Here is a 22,108-nt window from a genome sequence, read left to right as displayed (position 1 = left end):
GTACTACTACCAGTAGTATATAGTCTTGTTATTGATGTTTTATTGTGTTACTATTTATTTATTTATTTTTTGCTATTTTTTAAACTTTTTAACTATAAGTAAGCATTTCACAGTAAAGTCTACACATGTTGGACTCAGCGAATGTGACAAATACAATTTGATTTGATTTGAGATACAGTACTGACTGTTAGCACTTGGTGGCCTATAGCAACACTCCAAAAGAAGAGTCTTTAGATGAGGCAGGTTAACTTGCAACCACAACACTTCAACAACATTAGACATAAGGTAATCTCTAAACTTTACAGGAATATGGCTCTGAACATATACAGTAACACCTCCCCCATTAGCATTTCTGCCTATTCTGTAGCTGTTATATCCTTGTATTGCGACCGCTGTATCATCAAAGGAATTATCTAAGTGAGTTTCAAAGACAAACAATATATGAATATTATCTGATGTTAGCAAGATATTGATTTCATGAATCTTATTTCTAAGGCTACATATATTAATATGGGCTATTTTCAGTCCTTTCCTGAGTAGCTTATCAGAGATAGAAGTAAAATGAAGAAAGAAATACACAAAGAATGACAAGAACATGGTTTGGCAAATAGAGTAGGTCAATCAGGCACTTGTGAGTGTCAGTTGGTGGGTGTGTGTGTGATGTGGGGCTGAAGCTTCTAACCTGGAAACTTGGCTATCTCACTCCACTCAGTATTTTGGGAGGGAGGGTGGACAATGAGCCTGTCGTAGCAGATTTAAGCAATGTCCCCACGCTCTCTGGCAGCTTAAATGGCTGGGATAAGTTATTTCCCCCTCTGGCGCACAGCTTCCAAGTAGTCTTCGTTAAGGAAGATGTTGGTTCCTCTAATGTTCTTGGCTCTCTCCAGAACAGCCATCTTGCCCTTAAACCTCAGGAACTTGACCACTATCAGCCTCTGTCTATCACCTGTGCCAACTAATGGACTTGTTTGAAATGAGGATCTCCTTCACTTGCGCATCGTGTTTTTTTTTCTCAAATTGTTTTCCAGACCTGTGGGCGTGCTCCACCTCAATCTTCAATGATCAGCTTTTCAGTGATCATTGTTTTTACTTTCTCCTCAGACTCTGCCCAGTTCTCATGTTAAGACTGGTTTGCCATTCACAACAATGTTATTCCTCCTGGATTGTCCCTCTAGATCACAGGTGTCAAACTCATTCCACGGGGGGCCGAGTGTCTGCGGGTTTTCGCTCCTCCCTTGTACTTGATTGATGAATTAACATCACTAATTAGTTAGGAACTCCCCACACCTGGTTGTCTAGGGCTTTATTGAAAGGAAAAACCAAAAACCTGCAGACACTAGGCCCTCCGTGGAATGAGTTTGACACCCCTGCTCTAGATAGTTTGTTTTCCCAGTCATTGTTAACCTCTTGACGCTAGGGGTCAGATTTTTTTTAATTTTTAAAATAACGTTCCCAAGGTAAACAGACTATTTCTCAGGTCCAGATCGTAGAATATGCATATAATTTACAGATTAGGATAGAAAACACTCCAAAGTTTCCAAAACTGTCAAAATATTGTCTGTGAGTATAAGAAAACTGATTCTGCAGGCGAAAACCTGAGAAAATCTAACCCGGAAGTGATTTTTTTAATTTATTTTTTTATCTGTGTTTCCTGGCCCGTCTTTCTTCCATTTAAAGGGGTATCAACCAGATTCCTTTTCCAATGGCTTCCTCAGGCTGTGACCAGGCTTTAGACATAGTTTCAGGCTTTTATTTTGAAAAATGAGCGAGATTATTCAAAAGTAGTCAGGTGTCCTCTGATTAGTTCCTGCGCGCGAGAGGGTAGCTCTCCATTTTATTTTTCTCTCTTATTGAATAGGTTACGGTCCGGTTGAAATATTATCGATTATATTTGTTAAAAACAACCTGAGGATTGATTATAAAAAACATTTGACATGTTTCTACAACCATTACGGATACCTTTTGGAATTTTCATCGAACGGAACGAGGCTTTGGTTTTCTGAACATAACGCGCAACCCAAATGCCGTTTTGTTGTTATAAAAGTAATATTTATCGAACAAAAAGAACATTTGTTGTGTAACTGGGAGTCTCGTGAGTGCAAACATCCGAAGATTATCAAAGGTAAGCGATTCATTTTATTGCTTTTCTGACTTTCGTGACCAAGCTAACCAAGCTAATATAAGGCTAACTGTTCTAGCATTGATTGATACACTCACAAAAGCTTAGATTGCTTTCGTTGCAAAGCATATTTTCAAAATCTGACACGATAGGTGGATTAACAACAAGCTAAGCTGTGTTTTGGTATATTTCACTTGTGATTGCATGATTATAAATATGTTTTGTACTATTTTGCGCCCTGCAATTCAGCGGTTGTTTAGGAAAATGATCCCGTAAAAGGGATCCGTAGCGCACAGAAGTTAATAATGATTCATAGACTATGCTGATGTCATCTTGCGTAGACTTACAGTTTGTTGTCATCTTTCTGCAAGTTTCTTTCAGGACATCCACCTCTCCTGGGACAACTGAAAACTGTTCTTAAGGTCCATGACCTCTCTAGTCAGATCATCCATTTGTTTGTTAGTTGAGTCAATCAGTATTTCAACAAAGATCTTGAAGCTATTTTCCTGTTGTTGTAACAACTGCTTGTAGAACCCCTATTGTTAATTAAAAAAATCTTTCACCTGTGATAGAGAAACTGTCCTCTCCATTACTCACACCATTGACTTTGGATTTCATGGTAGCAACATAGACCAGCATTGGTGCCCCACAGGTCCAGACAGGGCAGGTCGCAGGGCAGATGGAAACAGAAACAAACAGCAGGGATTTAGACAGTCACAAGATCGGCACAAGCGTTATCCGCTTTGCGGGCTGTGTTCAAGCTGTCAAGGAAACTTTACTAGCTTGATAGCTAGTAAGCTAGCAGCTAAGCTAGCTGCTACGCCAAGTAGCTCGTCAGACTTTTGGTTGGCAGGATCCCCGAACAGATGTAACGGTCCCAGCAACTGAGGCTAACCAGGTCACGGGATCCAAATTCAAAAGGTAACTAGTAACCAAACTTTTTCATTAGAACACATTTTTAGAGACTTTCAAAACAACAAACCGAGCTCTCCCTTGTTCTGCGTTCAGCACACCTCTCTGATCCGTTTCTGTCTCCTCCCTCTCACACTCTATACTGCCCCAAACACACACTGTACACTCCTGACCCGAGTCCTCTAATGAAATTAGAGGTAGTGGGGACTTCATCATGACCAAGCGGTAGATATTCACAACAAACTCATTTCTTCAAATTAGGTAGATAAATACACTGTCGTCTCAGTGTAATCAAGTGTATTACTGTTGTTTGTCACTGTCTTTAACCACTGTCAAAGCATTACTTAAATAAGACATATTCCATTTTAATTGTCAAAAATGATAACTTCTTGGGAAAATACAACATCCTGGACAGTGGTGGAAAAAGTACCCAATTTTCATACTTGAGTAAAAGTAAAGATACCTTAATAGAAAGTGACTCAAGTAAAAGTGAAAGTTACCCAGTAAAATCCTACTTGGGAAAAAGTAATAAAGCATTTGGTTTTAAATATACTTAAGAATCAAAAGTAAACATAATTGCTAAAATATACTAAAGTATCAAAAGTAAAAGTATAAATCATTTCAAATTCCTTATATTAACCAAACCAAACAGCACGATTTTCTTGTTTTTTAAATTTACGGATAGCCAGGGGCACACTCCAACACAAATCATTTGTGTTTAGTGAGTCTGCCAGATCAGATGCAGTAGTGAAGACCAGGAATTTTCTCTTTAAGTGAGTGAATTGGACCATTTTCCTGTCCTGCTAAGCATTCAAAATGTACCGAGTACTTTTGGGTGTCAGGGATAATGTATGCAGTAGAATGTACATTATTTTCTTCAGGAATGTGGTGGAGTAAAAGTAAAAGATGTCAAAAATATAAATAGTAAAGTAAAGTACATATACCCCCCAAAACGACTTAAGTAGTACTTTAAAGTATTTTTACTTAAGTACTTTACACCACTGATCCTGGATATGCAAATCGTCCTTATTTTGGGGGGGGATTCACGCAACTTCAATCCGAGCAACAATACATGTCTGTCATGTTCAGTTCCAATCACAGACTAACTACTCAGAGACCTCCATATCGACTGTTATATCTTTCCTCTCTCTGTCTCTCTCTCACACTTTCTGTCTCTCACTTTCTCTCTCACTTTCTCTCTTTCTCACTTTATCTCTCTCTCTCTCTCTCTCTCTCTCTCTCTCTCTCTCTCTCTCTCTCTTTCCCTCTCTGTGTGTGTGTGGACACCTTTTTCTATACTTGTGAGTACCAAAAGTCCTCACAAAAATAGTAAACCAACTAAAACCTCAAATACACCTAAGTTCTCTTGCAACAGGTTGATCAAATTAAGATCCTACATGTGTATCTGTCTGTCTCGCACACCCAAAGAGACACACACACATACACTTTCCCGGGGTCTTGGTAGCAGGACAGAGTGGGAGCTGTTTAGCACGGGGATGAGATGAGATGCCGTTGACATGGAAACCACATGAATTTACAGTGTGGCAAAGTGGTGAAATCACCTTGATGACAGGAACATACAGATCCTTCTCAAATATATCAGGTCATCTAGTGCCAACTGCCATATCCATGACAACATACTAATACAGAACCTAGTATTGAAGAACCTAATGGCTATATGCCAGAGATCAAATACATGGACCAGCTAATAATGTGACACTGGACTGAAGGAGGAGGAGATTACATCTGCAATGAGGGACAGGCAGTAGTGGAAGTCCCATTTTTCAACTTATCCACTCCAGCACACCAGGGCGAGTATCAACACAAAGCATCTCAGAGTAGGAGTGCTGATCTAGGACTTGTCCATATAATCTTATTCATTATGATCTAAAAGGCTAAACTGATCCTAGATCACCACTCCTACTCCGAGACGCTTTGTGAATACAGGCTCAGATATACATGATACAATCACAGGAGTGTAGATACTCATTATATATGACACATAGTAACTTGATGAGGGACATGCTGCTCACCTTTCTTGCGGACCACGTCCTCGGACTCAGGTTTGCGTGTGACAGAGACCACCTTCATCAGCAGGCTGTTGCCCCCCTGTCTGATCAGAGACACCACCTGCTTATGGCCCACCTTCACCACGTTCACTCCGTGCACCTGGAACACACACACGCACGAATGCCACGCACACATATACACACGGCTGGAGGTCAGCAGACAGAGGCCTGAGAGGCAGTGGGGCTAGTCCATGGGGTTGGAGAGGAGATAGGAGGAGAGGAGAGGGCGTGTAGTTACCTCTATGAGGAAGTCTCCTGTCCTAAGCCCAGCCCTCCAGGCCACTCCCTCCACGTCAACAGACTCCAGGTACTGGAGGGCAGGGAATGCAGGTGTTGGGGTGAACTCCTCAATAGGCGTCTCAGCTGGGAATACACAGAGAGAATTACCAAATATCCAAACATGGATAGATGTTTGAACACAAGAAATACACATACAGTATTAATCTTACACTGAATCGTGAGAGTATCACCCACGCACATCTGCCATGGAAAAGAGAACACACCTTAAGCTCATAGAGGTACACATAGAAGTAGATACACACAGCAGCCTGTAAGTGAATGTGTGTTTATAATAGAGTGAGATGGTATAGTGTTTATTTTTATTTATTTCACCTTTATTTAACCAGGTAGGCTAGTTGAGAACAAGTTCTCATTTACAACTGCGACCTGGCCAAGATAAAGCAAAGCAGTGCGACACAAACAACAACACAGAGTTACACATAGAATAAACAAACATACAGTCAATAACACAATAGAAAAAAAGAAAGTCTATATACAGTGTGTACAAATGGCATGAGGAGGTAAGGCAATAAATAGGCCATAGAAGCAAAGTAATTACAATTTAGCAGATTAACACTGGAGTGATAGATGAGCAGATGATGGTGTGCAAGTAGTGATACTGGTGTGCAAAAGAGTAACAAAGTAAATAAAAACAATATGGGGATGAGGTAGGTAGATTGGGTGGGCTATTTACAGATGGACTATGTAGGAACGGTGAGGTGGTGTGACAGGGAGAGACCCTTTCACTCAACCGTATTACTTTAATCACTCTCACACTGAAATTCAGATTACACACACACACATACACACACACACACACCTGAGGATAGAGCTACTGTGAACTACACACACACTACACACACCCTCCATTTAATCCAATTGAGTCCAACTATACCACTTACAAAGGAGAGCTCCGAGAGGCACCTGCAATGTGTGTGTGTGTGTGTGTGTGTGTGGTGTTGTGTGTGTGTGTGTGTGGTGTGTGTGTGTGTGTGTGTGTGTGTGTGTGTGTGTGTGTGTGTGTGTGTGTGTGTGTGTGTGTGTGTGTGTGTGTGTGTGTGTGTGTGTGTGTGTGTGTGTGTGTGTGTGTGTGTGTGTGTGTGACATGGACCCCACTATGAAAGACAATCTATTCAGTTTTATCTGAGGCACATGGGAAGATGGAGGGAGAGAAAGAAGAAGACAAGCAGAAGAGAGGAGAGAGGGAGGGATACATCTAGAGTGGGGGAAAGTTGACATGCTGGAAATTGGAAAAGGAGGAGAAAAAGAAAGCTACATTAGACTCCATGTCAACTGTTTGTTGATCAGGAGGAAAGCTACAGACTAGTCTCTCCCTCTCTCTCTAGCCTTCATAGCTTTAGTGTTTAGAGGTAGGGATAGAAAAAAAGTGGAGTAAGAAAGAGATGTTGAGACAGAGAGCGGGGGAGAGAGAGGCAGGTAGCCTAGCAGTTAAGAGCGTTTGGACAGTAATGGAAAGGTCGCTGGTTCAAAACCCTGATTCAATCAGGTGAAATATCAGTCGATGTGCCATTGAGCAAGGCACTCAACCCTAAATGCTCCTGTACGTCACTCTGGATAAGAGTGTCTGCTAAACGACAAAAATATAAATATAGAGATGGAGGAGCAGCAAACACACTCTGACTCCTGGGTTTGGTGCCCGCGAGGGGTTGCTATAGTAACCAGCATGGGGAGCTGGAACATGCAGTAGTGTGTGTGTGAAGTAGTAGAGGATAAGGACTAATAGTTAAGCTGAGAAAGGAATAAAGAAGAGGGAAGGAAGGGGTGAAAGAAAGAATTAAAGAAAGACGAGAAGAATAGAACAAAAGAAAGACACTGAAGGAATCAATGAACGAGAAGAAATAAAGATAAAAATTGGAGAGAAAGAATGTAATTTCTGTCTCCCTGAATATAATGTGTGAGGAACAGAGGGGATTCAACGGACAGTTCATTTTAAGATGACGCCACCACAAAGACTAGACAGACACACACATACACACACTCGGAGAGAGACAATGTGGTGTTGATCAAAGCCAGTCGTGTTGGTTCATCATAAGTCATACTGTGTGACTCAGTGAAAGAGGTCTAGAAATCCTCACATCAACCCACCACATCTCATACCCCACACTCAGAACACCTGCAGAGGGGCTCACAGACCTGTAATGACACACACACAGACAGCCTATGACATGAAGAAAGTAGCTAGCAGGGCCTTGGAGGCAGCAGTGACAGTGATCAAAACAGCCTGCTTTAGTAATAAGGTATAAAGTCAAGCTTTGTGAAAATATGTGTTTGGAGCTCCAGTCTGGTCCTGGAGATATAGAGAGAGAAGTTGTCTGTTCCAGTCTTATGGCCAAGCACTAAAACACTTGATTAATTAGCAAAGGTATTCACCAATGTGTGTGTGTGAGTGTGTGTGTGTTTTCTACCTTTGGCTCCCCGCAGTACGAAGCCGAAGCCTTCGTTTTCTTTCTTCTGCAGCATAGCATTCTTCTCCTCTATGATGTAATCACTGGAGAGTAGAGAGGAGAGGGACAGCAAGTAAGAGTCCAGCAACAAGTTAACAGAGAGAAGAGACAAAGAGACAGAGGGGGAATGAAGAAAAGGGGAGAGAGAGCCAGGGATGGTAGAGGTGATGTAGGGGTGATGTAGGGAGAGAGGAACAGAATGGCTTTAAAAACAAACACACCTGAACCTCCTTCTCTGATGACCAAATCAACTTAAAAGCCTAGCTCAAGGTTCTCTTGGGGCTGTACAGTACTTAGATTGTGTGTGTGTGAAATGCTGTGTGTGTGTGTGTGTTGTGTTGTGTGTGTGTGTGGTTGTGTTGTTTTGTGTGTGTGTGTGTGTGTGTGTGTGTGGTGTGGTGTGTGTGTGTGTGTGTGTGTGTGTGTGTGTGTGTGGTGTGTTGTGTTGTACAGGATAGTTATGCAAATTGCAATTGTAATTATGTGTAATGCGGGCCTTTCATCACCAGTGTTGTCTGTGTGTTCCCTCCTAATGACTGAAATTCCAGGGATAGGAGATAAGAACAGAGGACTTAGCCTCTCCCATTCAGGAGGAGGAGGAGGAGAAAGAGGAGGAGAAGAGGAAGAAGAGGAGGAGGAGAAAGAGGAAGAGAAGAGGAAGAACAGGAGTGCGTGCTTGCTTGCTTGCAGAGAAATATTAAATTATCTCACGACTATTAAGAGAGTCGTCACAGTGTGTGTGTGTGTGTGTGTGTGTGTGTGTGCGTGCGTGCGTGCGTGCGTGCGTGCGTGCGTGCGTGCGTGCGTGCGTGCGTGCGTGTGTGTGTGAGTGAGTGAGTGAGTGAGTGAGTGCAATATTATGTCAGTTCATACCAGACAATTCAATCCTCAAAAACAACAGCACATGTATTCCCAGCGACATTCTAGCACTCTGTAGCCACACAGTAAAAGCAGCATCATGTCCCATTCTCAGCAACACCCATATACTGTTGACTGACTGACTGTCAGATCCCACGGCTGACACCAGACAGCCCATAGAGTTAGTGAAGCAGAAGAGTGAGAGTGTCAGTGTTGCGAAAGTCTCTCTGGTTAGTAGACATCCCAACACCACACACAAGGGAGATCTGGAGTTTGACCTTGTGTTAACAGTTTGCCACGCCTGCTGCCCAGCCACTTACCCAGGGCAGATAGAGCCCCTGCTGACAGGGCCTGGAGACCCGTGAGAAATACTCCTGTGTCAGGGGGCAGAGGTTGCAGAGATACAGTATCATTTAACTAGAGGACATGCTAAATACAGAGAGATATACGGTTTATAGATATGCCTATAGTTCAACATCTCTTCCTCTCCTCCCTCTCTCAGCCTACATCCTGCATATCCAACTCCAGCTTAAACATTTTCCCCTCCATAGCTCCAGAATACCTTGCTTTATGTTTCCATTCAACCAACCATGTTCTCAATCTCTCTAATGTTGCATTCACAATTCTATTTCATGAACTTCCATTTAGATACAGCTCAACTCAGACATTTTGAAAATATCTTCCATACATTCACATGCAAAAAAACACACACTGTAGCAGAATCATATCACACAATGTATTTATACAGTCTTACATAGAATAATGTTCCATAAACACTCTAAGTAGCAATTCACAGCAGCATGCCAAAGACTTCCATTCACATACAAACTACATTCTATAGACTTCCATTCACATACAACTACATTCTATAGACTTCCATTCACATACAACTTCCTTCCATAGACGTCCATTCACATACAACTCCATTCCATAGACGTCCATTCACATACAACTCCATTCCATAGACTTCCATTCACATACAACTCCATTCAGTAGGACTGTTCCATTCAGCATACAACTCCATTCATAGACTTCCAATTCACATACAACTCCATTCATAGACTTCCATTCACATACAACTCCATTCCATAGACTTCCATTCACATACAACTCCATTCCATAGACTTCCATTCACATAACAACTCCATTCCATAGACTTCCATTCACATACAACTCCATTCCATAGACGTCCATTCACATACAACTCCATTCCATAGACTTCCATTCACATACAACTCCATTCCATAGACTTCCATTCACATACAACTCCATTCCATAGACTTCCATTCACATACAACTCCATTCCATAGACTTCCATTCACATACAACTCCATTCCATAGACTTCCATTCAAATACAACTCATTCCATAGACTTCCATTCACATACAACTCCATTCCATAGACTTCCATTCACATACAACACATTCCATAGACTTCCATTCACATACAACTCCATTCCATAGACTTCCATTCACATACAACTCCATTCCATAGACTTCCATTCACATACAACTCCATCCATAGACTTCCATTCACATACAACTCATTCATAGACTTCCATTCACATACAACTCCATTCCATAGACTTCCATTCACATACAACTCCATTCCATAGACTTCCTTCACATACAACTCCATTCCATAGACCTTCATCACATACAACTCATTCCATAGACTTCCATTACATACAACTCCATTCCATAGACTTCCATTCACATACAATCCATTCCATAGACTTCCATTCACATACAACTCCATTCCATAGACTTCATTCACATACAACTCCATTCCATAGACTTCCATTCACATACAACTCCATTCATAGACTTCCATTCACATAGACAACTACAATTCCATAGACTCCATTCACATACAACTCCATTCCATAGACTTCCATTCACATACAACTCCATTCCATAGACTTCCTTCACATACAACTCCATTCCATAGACTCCATTCACATACAACTCCATTCCATTGACTTCCATTCACATTACAACTCCATTCCATAGACTTCCATTCACATACAACTCATTCCATAGACTTCCATTCACATACCAACTCCATTCCATAGACTTCCATTCACATACAACTCCATTCCATAGACTTCCATTCACATACAACTCCATTCCATAGACTTCCATTCACATACAACTCCATTCCATAGACTTCCATTCACATACAACTCCATCCATAGACTTCCATTCACATACAACTCCATTCCATAGACTTCCATTCACATTACAACTCCATTCCATAGACTTCATTCACATACAACTTCATTCCATAGACTTCCATTCACATACAACTCCATTCCATAGACTTCCATTCACATACAACTCCATTCCATAGACTTCCATTCACATACAACTCCATTCCATAGACTTCCATTCACATACAACTCCATTCCATAGACTTCCATTCACATACAACTCCATTCAAGACTTCCATTCACATACAACTCCATTCCATAGACTTCCATTCACATACAACTTCATTCCATAAACTTCCATTCACATACAACTTCATTCCATCAGACTCTCCCATTCACATACAACTCCATTCCATAGACTTCCATTCACATACAACTCCATTCCATAGACTTCCATTCACATACAACTTCATTCCATAGACTTCCATGCAAGAGATTTGACATTCTCTCCTATTCAGCTGCTGTAGCTCTCACATAATCTTCATGACTCACTATGTACCCATTGTTAAAGCGGTGGAGAACTGCTCTCTCTCTCCCCAGCAACGCTCTGATACCTAGCGCCTCTCTCCTGACAAGCTGACTGACATTTAAACTGAATTTACATCATGACACAGTCCTATAGCAGCTCCTCTTCTACTGTCCTCTCTCTCTGCCTGCACATATGATTTACACGAGAGCTAGCACTCATACGCTCCTTTATTACAGACGTCATATGCAGTACATTTCAGAGACGGACAAGGAAGAGAGGGAGAGACAAACTCAAACACATGCACAAACACACACTCATGTTTTGGTAATGGGAGCTTAGTTTTGTATAATGCAAGCAGAATGCAGTGACCCTGTCTCACCACTAGACAGCAACAGCATCACATAACTCTCATTTACACTCCCCTAAGTATTTATTTGGACAGTGAAGCAAAAACCTTTAATTGTGCTCTATACTCTAGCATTTTGGATTTGAGATCAAATGTTTTACATGAGGTGACAGTACAGAATGTCACCAATTATTTTAGGGTATTTTCATACATATCTGTTTTACTGTTTAGAAATGAAAGCACTTTATGTATTTAGTCCCCCCCCCCATTTGAAGGAGTCATAAATATTTGTACAAATTCACTTATAGTGTAGTACATTTAGTAAACCGTTTAGTATTTGATCAAATATTCCTAGCATGCAATGACTACATCAAGCGTATGACTACAAACTAATTGGATATATTTGCAGTTTGTTTTGGTTGTGTTTCGGATTATGTTGTGCCCAATAGAAATCAAGGGTAAATAATGTATTGTGTCATTTTGGAGTAACGTTTATTGTAAATAATAATATAATATGTTTCTGACCACTTCTTCATTAATGTGGATGCTATCATGATTATGGCTAATCATGACTGAATCGTTACAGAAGAGTATACTGTATATCATACCCCCACAAAATGCTAACCTTCCCTGTTATTGGCAATGGTGAGAGGTTAGCATGTTCTAGGGGCATGATCTTTGTGCATCTGTAACTTTCTGAAATCCAAAATACTGGATATTACAGTGCCAAAATACAGGGCCAAATACAGTTGAAGTCGGAAGTTTACATACACCTTAGCCAAATACATTTAAACTCAGTATCTAGTACTGGGTAGGGCTGGGTCTTCCAGCATGACAACGACCTGAAACACACAGCCAGGGCAACTAAGGAGTGGCTCCGTAAGAAGCATCTCAAGGTCCTGGAGTGGCCTAGCCAGTCTCCAGACCTGAACCCAATATAAAATCTTTGGAGGGAGCTGAAAGTCCGTATTGCCCAGCGACAGCCCCGAAACCTGAAGGATCTTCAGAAGGTCTGTATGGAGGAGTGGGCCAAAATCCCTGCTGCAGTGTGTGAAAACCTGGTCAAGAACTACAGGAAACGTATGATCTCTGTAATTGCAAACAAATGTTTCTGTACCAAATATTAAGTTCTACTTTTCTGATGTATCAAATACTTATGTCATGCAATAAAATGCAAATTAATTACTTAAAAATCATACAATGTGATTTTCTGGATTTTTGTTTTAGATTCCGTCTCACAGTTGAAGTGTACCTATGATAATAATTACAGACCTCTACTTTTTTATTTATTTTTTTATTTCACCTTTATTTAACCAGGTAGGCTAGTTGAGAACAAGTTTCTCATTTGCAACTGCGACTGGCCAAGATAAAGCATAGCAGTGTGAACAGACAACACAGAGTTACACATGGAGTAAACAATAAACAAGTCAATAACATGGTAGAAAAAAAGAGAATCTATATACAATGTGTGCAAAAGGCATGAGGTAGGCAATAAATCGAATAATTACAATTTAGCAGATTAACACTGGAGTGATAAATCATCAGATGATCATGTGCAAGAAGAGATACTGGTGTGCAAAAGAGCAGAAAAGTAAATAAATAAAAGCAGTAAGGGGGGTGAGGTAGGTAAATTGGGTGGGTAGTTTACAGATGGACTATGTACAGCTGCAGCGATCGTTAACTGCTCGGATAGCAGATTTTTAAAGTTGTTGAGGGAGATAAAAGTCTCCAACTTCAGAGATTTTTGCAATTCGTTCCAGTCGCAGGCAGCAGAGAACTGGAAGGAAAGGCGTCCAAATGAGGTTTTGGCTTTAGGGATGATCAGTGAGATACACCTGCTGGAGCGCGTGCTGCGGGTGGTGTAGCCATCGTGACCAGTGAACTGAGATAAGGCGGCACTTTACCTAGGATAGCCTTGTAGATGACCTGGAGCCAGTGGGTCTGACGACGAACATGTAGCGAGGGCCAGCCGACTAGGGCATACAGGTCGCAGTGGTGGGTCGTATAAGGTGCTTTAGTAACAAAACGAATGGCACTGTGATAAACTGCATCCAGTTTGCTGAGTAGAGTATTGGAAGCTATTTTGTAGATGACATCGCCGAAGTCGAGGATCGGTAGGATAGTCAGTTTTACTAGGGTAAGTTTGGCGGCGTGAGTGAAGGAGGCTTTGTTGCGGAATAGAAAGCCGATTCTTGATTTGATTTTGGATTGGAGATGTTTGATATGAGTCTGGAAGGAGAGTTTGCAGTCTAGCCAGACACCTAGGTACTTATAGATGTCCACATATTCTAGGTCGGAACCGTCCAGGGTGGTGATGCTAGTCGGGCGTGCGGGTGCAGGCAGCGAACGGTTGAAAAGCATGCATTTGGTTTTACTAGCGTTTAAGAGCAGTTGGAGGCCACGGAAGGAGTGTTGTATGGCATGAAGCTCGTTTGGAGGTTAGATAGCACAGTGTCCAAGGAAGGGCCGGAAGTATATAGAATGGTGTCGTCTGCGTAGAGGTGGATCAGGGAATCGCCCGCAGCAAGAGCAACATCATTGATGTATACAGAGAAAAGAGTCGGCCCGAGAATTGAACCCTGTGGTACCCCATAGAGACTGCCAGAGGACCGGACAACATGCCTCCGATTTGACACACTGAACTCTGTCTGCAAAGTAGTTGGTGAACCAGGCAAGGCAGTCATTAGAAAAACCGAGGCTACTGAGTCTGCCGATAAGAATATGGTGATTGACAGAGTCGAAAGCCTTGGCCAGGTCGATGAAGACGGCTGCACAGTAATGTCTTTTATCGATGGCGGTTATGATATCGTTTAGTACCTTGAGCGTGGCTGAGGTGCACCCGTGACGTCGGAAACCGGATTGCACAGCGGAGAAGGTACGGTGGGATTCGAGATGGTCAGTGATCTGTTGTTGACTTGGCTTTCGAAGACCTTAGATAGGCAGGGCAGGATGGATATGGTCTGTAACAGTTTGGGTCCAGGGTGTCTCCCCTTTGAAGAGGGGATGACCGCGGCAGCTTTCCAATCCTTGGGGATCTCAGATGATACGAAGGAGAGGTTGAACAGGCTGGTAATAGGGGGTGCGACAATGGCGGCGGACAGTTTCAGAAAATGGTCCAGATTGTCAAGCCAGCTGATTTGTATGGGTCCAGGTTTTCCAGCTCTTTCAGAACATCTGCTATCTGGATATGGGTAAGGAGAAGCTGGGAGGCTTGGGCGAGTAGCAGCGGGGGGGGGGCGGGGCTGTTGGCCAAGTTGGAGTCGCCAGAGGAAGGCATGGCCAGCCATTGAGAAAGGTTTGTTGAAGTTTTCGATTATCACGGACTTATCAGTGGTGACCGTGTTACTTAGCCTCAGTGCAGTGGGCAGCTGGGAGGAGGTGCTCTTGTTTTCCATGGACTTTACAGTATCCCAGAACTTTTTGGAGTTAGAGCTACAGGATGCAAATTTGCTTGAAAAAGCTGGCCTTTGCTTTCCTGACTGACTGCGTGTATTGGTTCCTGACTTCCCTGAACAGTTGCATATCGCGGGGCTCTTCGATGCTATTGCAGTTCGCCACAGGATGTTTTTGTGCTGGTCGAGGGCAGTCAGGTCTGGAGTGAACCAAGGGCTTATCTGTTCTTGGTTCTGCATTTTTTTGAACGGAGCATGCTTGTCTAATATGGTGAGGAAGTAACTTTTAAAGAATGACCAGGCATCCTCAACTGACGGGATGAGGTCAATATCCTTCCAGGGTACCCGGGCCAGGTCGATTAGAAAGGCCTGCTCGCAGAGTGTTTTAGGGAGCGTTTGACAGTGATAGGGGGTGGTCGTTTGACCGCGGACCCGTGGCGGATACAGGCAATGAGGCAGTGATCGCTGAGATCTTGATTGAAGACAGCAGAGGTGTATTTGGAGGGCAGGTTGGTCAGGATAATGTCTATTAGGGTGCCCATGTTTACGGATTTAGGGTTGTACCTGGTGGGTTCCTTGATGATTTGTGTGAGATTGAGGGCATCAAGCTTGAATTGTAGGACTGCCGGGGTGTTAAGCATATCCCAGTTTAGGTCACCTAAACAGAACAAACTCTGAAGCTAGATGGGGAGCGATCAATTCACAGATGGTGTCCAGGGCACAGCTGGGAGCTGAGGGGGGTCGGTAGCAGGCGGCAACAGTGAGAGACTTATTTCTGGAGAGATTAATTTTTAAAATTAGAAGTTCGAACTGTTTGGGCATAGACCTGGAAAGTATGACAGAACTTGCAGGCTATCTCTGCAGTAGATTGCAACTCCTCCCCCTTTGTCAGTGCTATCTTGACGGAAAGTGTTATGTTGGGTATGGAAATCTCAGAATTTTTGGTGGCCTTCCTAAGCCAGGATCGGACACGGCAAGGACATCAGGGTTGGCAAGGTGTGCTAAAGCGGTGAGTAAGGCAAACTTAGGGAGGAGGCTTCTGATGTTGACATGCATGAGGCCAAGGCTTTTCGATCACAGAAGTCAACAATGAGGGTGACTGGGGACATGCAGGGCCTGGGTTTACTCCACATCACCCGAGGAACAGAGGAGTAGTAGGATGAGGGTCCGGCTAAAGGCTATCAAAACTGGTCGCCTAGAGCGTTGGGGACAAAGAATAAAAGGAGCAGATTTATGGGCGTGGTAGATAGATTCTGGGCATAATGTGCAGACGGGGTATGGTGGGGGCACGGGTACAGCGGAGGCAGGCCCAGGCACTGGGTGATGATAAGAGAGGTTGTATCTCTGGACATGCTGGTCTCAATGGGTGAGGTCACCGCATGTGTGGGGGGTGGGACAAAGGAGGTATCAGAGGTACGGAGAGTGGAACTACGGGGTCCATTGCAAACCAAAACAATGATAATGATAACTAGCCTGAACAACAGTATGCAAGGCATATTGAATTTTGAGAGAGACATACATAAAGGCATAAAGTGATTGCAGGTCTTGATTGGGAGAGCTAGCTAAAACAACAGGTAAGATAACAGCAGCTAGTCCACTAACACAGCAACAACAGTAAAAATGGCGACGACTAGGCAGGGAGGGTCGGATTAACTACACACAGATCCTGAGTTAAAGCACAGAGCCGACAGATAAAACACAAATAAACAGAATGGAGTACCGTGAATTAATGGACAGTCAAGCAGGCATCAGCTATGTAGCCAAGTGATCATAGTGTCCAGGGGGCAGCCGTAGATGGAGCAGGGAGGCCTCCACTAAGCTAGCACGCGGGCGTTTAAAGTTAGTAGCCCGGGGGGTGGTCTGCTCAGACGGAGGGGGTCTGCTCAGACGGAGGCCGGTTGAGGGCACAGCGGATGGGGTATTCGTCTGCAGACCAGACGTGGTCGTGTCGACAGAGAATCCAAGCCAGATGGCGATGGCGAAAGAGAGGTTGTGAATTGTAGAATTGTGTTTGCTACCTGGTGCTAGCTTCGTGGCAGTGGCGCTAGCTGCGCTAGCTGCAAGCTAGCTGTGAGGATGAAAGTAGTGGCTCAGGGATTACGGCAGGAACCCGGCGTTGTTGTCGAGAGACAGTCCGATGCTGGTAAATTTGGTGAGTCAATATCTCAGGCTATAACAGGGCTGGTGTCTGTGCAGAAGGTAAAAGCTGCTAGCAGCGGCAAAAAATGGCTAAATTAGCTCTACATGCTTTGTAAGTAGGAAAACCTGCAAAATCGGCAGTGTATCCAATACTTGTTCTCCCCACTGTATCTAGTACTGGGTAGGACCCCCTTTTGCCTCCACAACAGCCTGAATTATTCACGGTGTTGTACGTTAAGAGATGCCCTTCTGCACACCACTGTTTCAAACAGCTGTTATTTGAGCATTTGTGGCCTTTTTGTTAGCTTGAATGAGTCTGGACATTCTCCTCTGACCTCTCTCATAAACAAGGTGTTTTTCCCACAGAACTGCAGCTCACTGAATTTGTTTATTGCACCATTCTCTGTAAACTCTAGAGACTGTAGTGCGTAAAAATCCATCCCAGGAAGGCAGCTGTTTCTGAGATGCTGGAATCACCATGTGTGGCATCAACAATCATACCACGGTCAAAGTTGCTTAGATTACGCATCTTCGCCGTTGTAATGTTTGGTGGAACAACATCTAAAGCTCTCTACTCTATATACTCTATATCTAGAGTTGCAGGCAGCCACATGATTCGCTGTTCGAATGTAACTTTCCTTGATGAGCTAAATCTGGTCTGTAGAGCTGATGGCATGACCTATGTCATTGTGTGGGATAACGTCAGGTTCCACCATGCTCAAATGGTGCAAGCATGGTTTCAGGCCCATCCACAATTTACCACCCTGTACTTACCCCCATACTCTCCTTTCCTTAACCCGATTGAGGAATTTTTCTCCACATGGAGGTGGAAGGTATATGATAGGCGCCCTCACGAACAAGCCACCCTTCTCCAGGCCATGGATGACGCGTGCAATGACATCACGGCAGACAGGTGTCAGGCCTGGATTTGCCATGCCCGAAGATTCTTCCCAAGATGTTTGGCTAATGAAAACATCCATTGTGATGTGGATGAGAACCTGTGGCCAAATCCACAAGACAGGGTTGATGGAAATATAGAAGTACAGTAATCAATCTTTTGTTTTACTTTTTACAGCAAGCCAGTTGAGGAATACTGCAGTTGACCTTCAACTGTTATTTCTTTTTTTGCAGCTAATTATTTTTGCTTTAATTCAAAGGTTTCTTTAAAGATATGAATGCACAATGCAATGTTTTGAACATTGGACAGCCTGTGTTACAAGTGATGACCGTTTTGAGTTTTGTGTCTAGAGTTTTGAAAAATGACCACAAGGTTCTGAATTTAGTGTCAAAGGGATTGTTAAAAACTGTAAGTTGGTTGAATTTTGGCCCGTTCCTCCTGACAGAGCTGGTGTAACTGAGTCAGATTTGTAGGCCTCCTTGCTCGCACACCCTTTTTCAGTTCTGCTCACACATTTTCTATAGGGTTGAGGTCAGGGCTTTGTGATGGCCACTCCAATACCTTGACTTTGTTGTCCTTCAGGCCCATTTTTGCCGCAACTTTGGAAGAAGCTTGGAGTCATTGTCCATTCGAAGACCTATTTGCGACCAAGCTTTAACTTCCTGAACGGATGTCTTGAGATGTTGCTTCAATATATATCCCATAATATTTCCTACCTCATGATGCCATCTAGTTTTGTGAAGTGCAACCAGTCCTCCTGGCCAGCAAAGCACCCCCAACAATGAATGCTGCCACCTCCTACCCGTGCTTCACGGTTTGGATGGTGTTCTTTCGGCTTGCAAGCTCTCCCCCTGTTTCCTCCAAACATAACGATTGGTTCATACATGGGCCAAACAGGTCTATTTTTTTGTTTCAGACAGCAGGACATTTCTCCAAAAAAGTACGATCTTTGTCCCAATGTGCCAGTTTGCCAGACTTTAGTCTGGCCTTTTCATGGCGGTTTTTGAGCAGTGGCTTTCTTCCTTGCTGAGCGGGCCATTCTAGGTTATGTCGATATAGGGACGATATAGGACTTGTTATACTGTGGATATATATACTTCTGCTGTACCTGTTTCCCTCCAGCATCTTCACAAGGTCTTTTTACTGTTGTTCTGGGATTGATTTGCACTTTTCCGCACAAAGTACGTTCATCTCTAGGAGACAGACGCGTCTCCTTCCTGAGCGGTATGACGGCTGCGTGGTCTCATGGTGTTTATATCTTTTCACTGCGTACTATTATTTGTACAGATGAATGTGCTACCTTCAGGATTTGGAAAATTGCCTCCCAGGATGAACCCAGACTTGTGGAGGTCAACAAATTGTTTTCTCTGAGGTCTTGGCTGATTTCTTTTCGATTTTCCCATGATGTCAAAGAACAGAGGCACTGAGTTTGAAGGGAGGCCTTGAAATACATCCACAGGTACACCTCCAATTCAAACAACAATAATATGTCAATTAGCCTATCAAGAAGCTTCTAAAAGCCATGACATAATTTTCCTGGATGTTTCCAAGTTGTTTTAAAGGCACAGTCAACTTAGTGTATGTAAACTTCTGACCCACTGGAGATTGTGAACACAGTGAATTATAAGTGAAATAATCTGTCTGTAAACAGTTGTTGGAAAAATGATTTGTGTCACTCACAAAGTAGATGTCACTATTACATTGTGTGTGTAGTGTGTGTGTGTAAGTGTGTTGATGTGTGTGTGTTGTGTGTGTGTGTGTGTGTGTGTGTGTGTGTGTGTGTGGTGGTGTGTGATGTGTGTTGTGTGTGTGTGTGTGTGTGTGTGTGTGTGTGGGTGGTGTAAAGTGTGTGTGTGTGTGTGTGTGTAAGTATGTGTGTGTGTGTGTGTGTGTGTGTGTGTGTGTGTGTGTGTTGTGTGTGTGTGTGTGGTGTTGTGTGTGTGTAAGTGTGTGTGTGTGTGTGTGTGTGTGTGTGTTAAGATGTGTGTGTGTAGTATGTGTATGCCGTGTGTGTGTGTGCGTGTTGTGTGTGTGTGTATGTGTATCATATTGTGTGCGTGCATGCGTCTTACCTGTATTGAGGTGACGTTGTCGTAAGATCCCACAGTGTAGTGTCTGAACAGTCTCTTGGTGCGGTCCTCTCTTGTCTCTGTAAAACAAGCAATACACTGTCAGTGTTGTGGTTGTGTGTGTGTGTGTGTGTGTGTGTGTGTGTGGTAGTGTGTGTGTGTGTGTGGTGTGTGTGTGTGTGTGTGTGTGTGTGTGTGTGTTGTGTGTGTGTGTGTGTGTGTGTGTAGTGGTGTGTGTGTGTTGATGTGTGTTGTGTGACTGGTCTCCTTTGGTCCCGGGTTGCTAAAAATCGCGAAATCCGACGTCCGTTCCAGGTAAGCAGGACGTCGGGAGATGAATTCAAACAGGCACATAAGAGGCAACGATGAGGCTATTTACCATCAAGTAGTTGGGTTTTGCTAGGGCATTGTGGAAAGGAATGGCGGATGTGCATAAGCTCTGGCTCCAAGGGTCACATGTTCAATCCAGTGCTATGCACTCCGTGATTTTGGGGTTTTAACCCTATCCCGAACCCCCCCCCCCCCCCCCCCCCCCACCTACACACACACACTACTGTTTGTGTGTGGTGTGATGCATGATGTATGTGTGGGTGTGGTGATGGCGAGAGTCAGAGCGAGGAGCATTTTTTTACTGTTTTAAAGTGTGTGTGTGTGTGTGTGTGTTGTGTGTGTGTGTGGTGTGTGTGTGTTGTGTGTGTGGTGTGTGTGTGTGTGTGTGTGTGTGTGTGTGCTGGTGTGTGTGTGGTGTGTGTGTGTGTGGTGTGTGTGTTGTGGTGTGTGTGTTTACTACTGCTGTTGAGTGGATGAATATTTGTTTCTTGACATTCACTCCACCCTGTCTGTCTGTCAGTTTGAGTGAGTGACAGCTGCCAGCTTTGTCCAATACAACAGTATTCCAGAGTTTCTCAACACCAAAGCACAGGAAGACCAAACAACCCCCCTCTCTCTCTGTCTCCACTGCTTGCTCCATCACCTACACTCCTCACAATCACTCTCTCTATCCTCCCACGACCCTTTCTCCACCCACCTCTCTATTACCCCTCTTGTCATCTTCTTCCCGATTCCACTTTATGCCCCTCTCTCCATCATTCTGTCCCCCTTTCAAACCTTCTCTCCTTCATTCTCATTTACTCTCCATAAATCTCTCCATCTCTTTATCCCCCTCCCTCCACCCCCCATCTCTACCCCTCTCTCCTTTTCTCTCTCTAATAGTGGTGTCTCTGTCTGAGGTGTTAATGGGTACAGGCCCACTAGCCTTACTCTCAATAAAAATGCATAGACTTCCCCCATTCCCCTCCACTCCAAAAACTCACACGGATGTGTGTGCCTGCCCTCACACACACACAAAGAAGCCGAGGATTAGGCTGACTGAGCCCCCACACACACACACTTCCTTCCCCTTCCCTAAGATCATATAATGACAGTGTGATGTGGGTTAAGGGGAGAGGGGAGGTTTTAGTTATATTTGGGGGAGAAGGTCAAAGATGAGTCAACACATCAGCGGCGCTAGAGTACTGCTTCCCTTTATACTTCACACACACACAGGCACACACACAATGGCTGGAAATACATCAAACATATCAGACGTTATTGTATGTGTATGAGTGTGTGAGTCAGTGTGTGTGTGTGTGTGTGTACAGGATGGTACTAGCAGACGCAGTGTAAGTGTGTGTAATGTGGGCCAGTGTCGCCTGATGCCTGCAGCCCACAAGCATCTAAAGACTGGGCTCAGATAGCACTGATAACCTGGACTACACCTCCACCCACACACACACACACACAGAGGCTTGGGTGTTAACCTTTACCCCTGTCTCTTATACACATCTAGATGTGTATAAGAGACAGCCCATACACCTCCACCCACACACACACACACACACA

The 22,108-nt window shown here is 43.6% G+C and overlaps 1 protein-coding gene across 1 annotated transcript in view; it reads right to left on the bottom strand.

The window, feature by feature from the left end:
- shank3a (SH3 and multiple ankyrin repeat domains 3a) overlaps window positions 1-22,108 on the bottom strand; it is a 302,959-nt gene that overhangs the window by 29,099 nt on the left and 251,752 nt on the right. Inside the window, exons 14-18 of the mRNA XM_070443122.1 lie at window positions 20,246-20,307; window positions 15,780-15,793; window positions 7,806-7,888; window positions 5,339-5,463; window positions 5,065-5,200 (exon numbers count right to left, since the gene is read on the bottom strand). Coding sequence (XP_070299223.1) covers window positions 5,065-5,200; window positions 5,339-5,463; window positions 7,806-7,888; window positions 15,780-15,793; window positions 20,246-20,307 — 420 coding nt within the window. The remainder of the gene's footprint in view (window positions 1-5,064; window positions 5,201-5,338; window positions 5,464-7,805; window positions 7,889-15,779; window positions 15,794-20,245; window positions 20,308-22,108) is intronic.

The sequence above is a fragment of the Salvelinus sp. IW2-2015 genome, linkage group LG4q.1:29 (assembly GCF_002910315.2).
Source record: "Salvelinus sp. IW2-2015 linkage group LG4q.1:29, ASM291031v2, whole genome shotgun sequence".
NCBI lineage: Eukaryota > Metazoa > Chordata > Actinopteri > Salmoniformes > Salmonidae > Salvelinus > Salvelinus sp. IW2-2015.
Note: the sequence above shows the minus strand (reverse complement) of the source record. Positions and strands in the feature narration are given on the sequence as shown.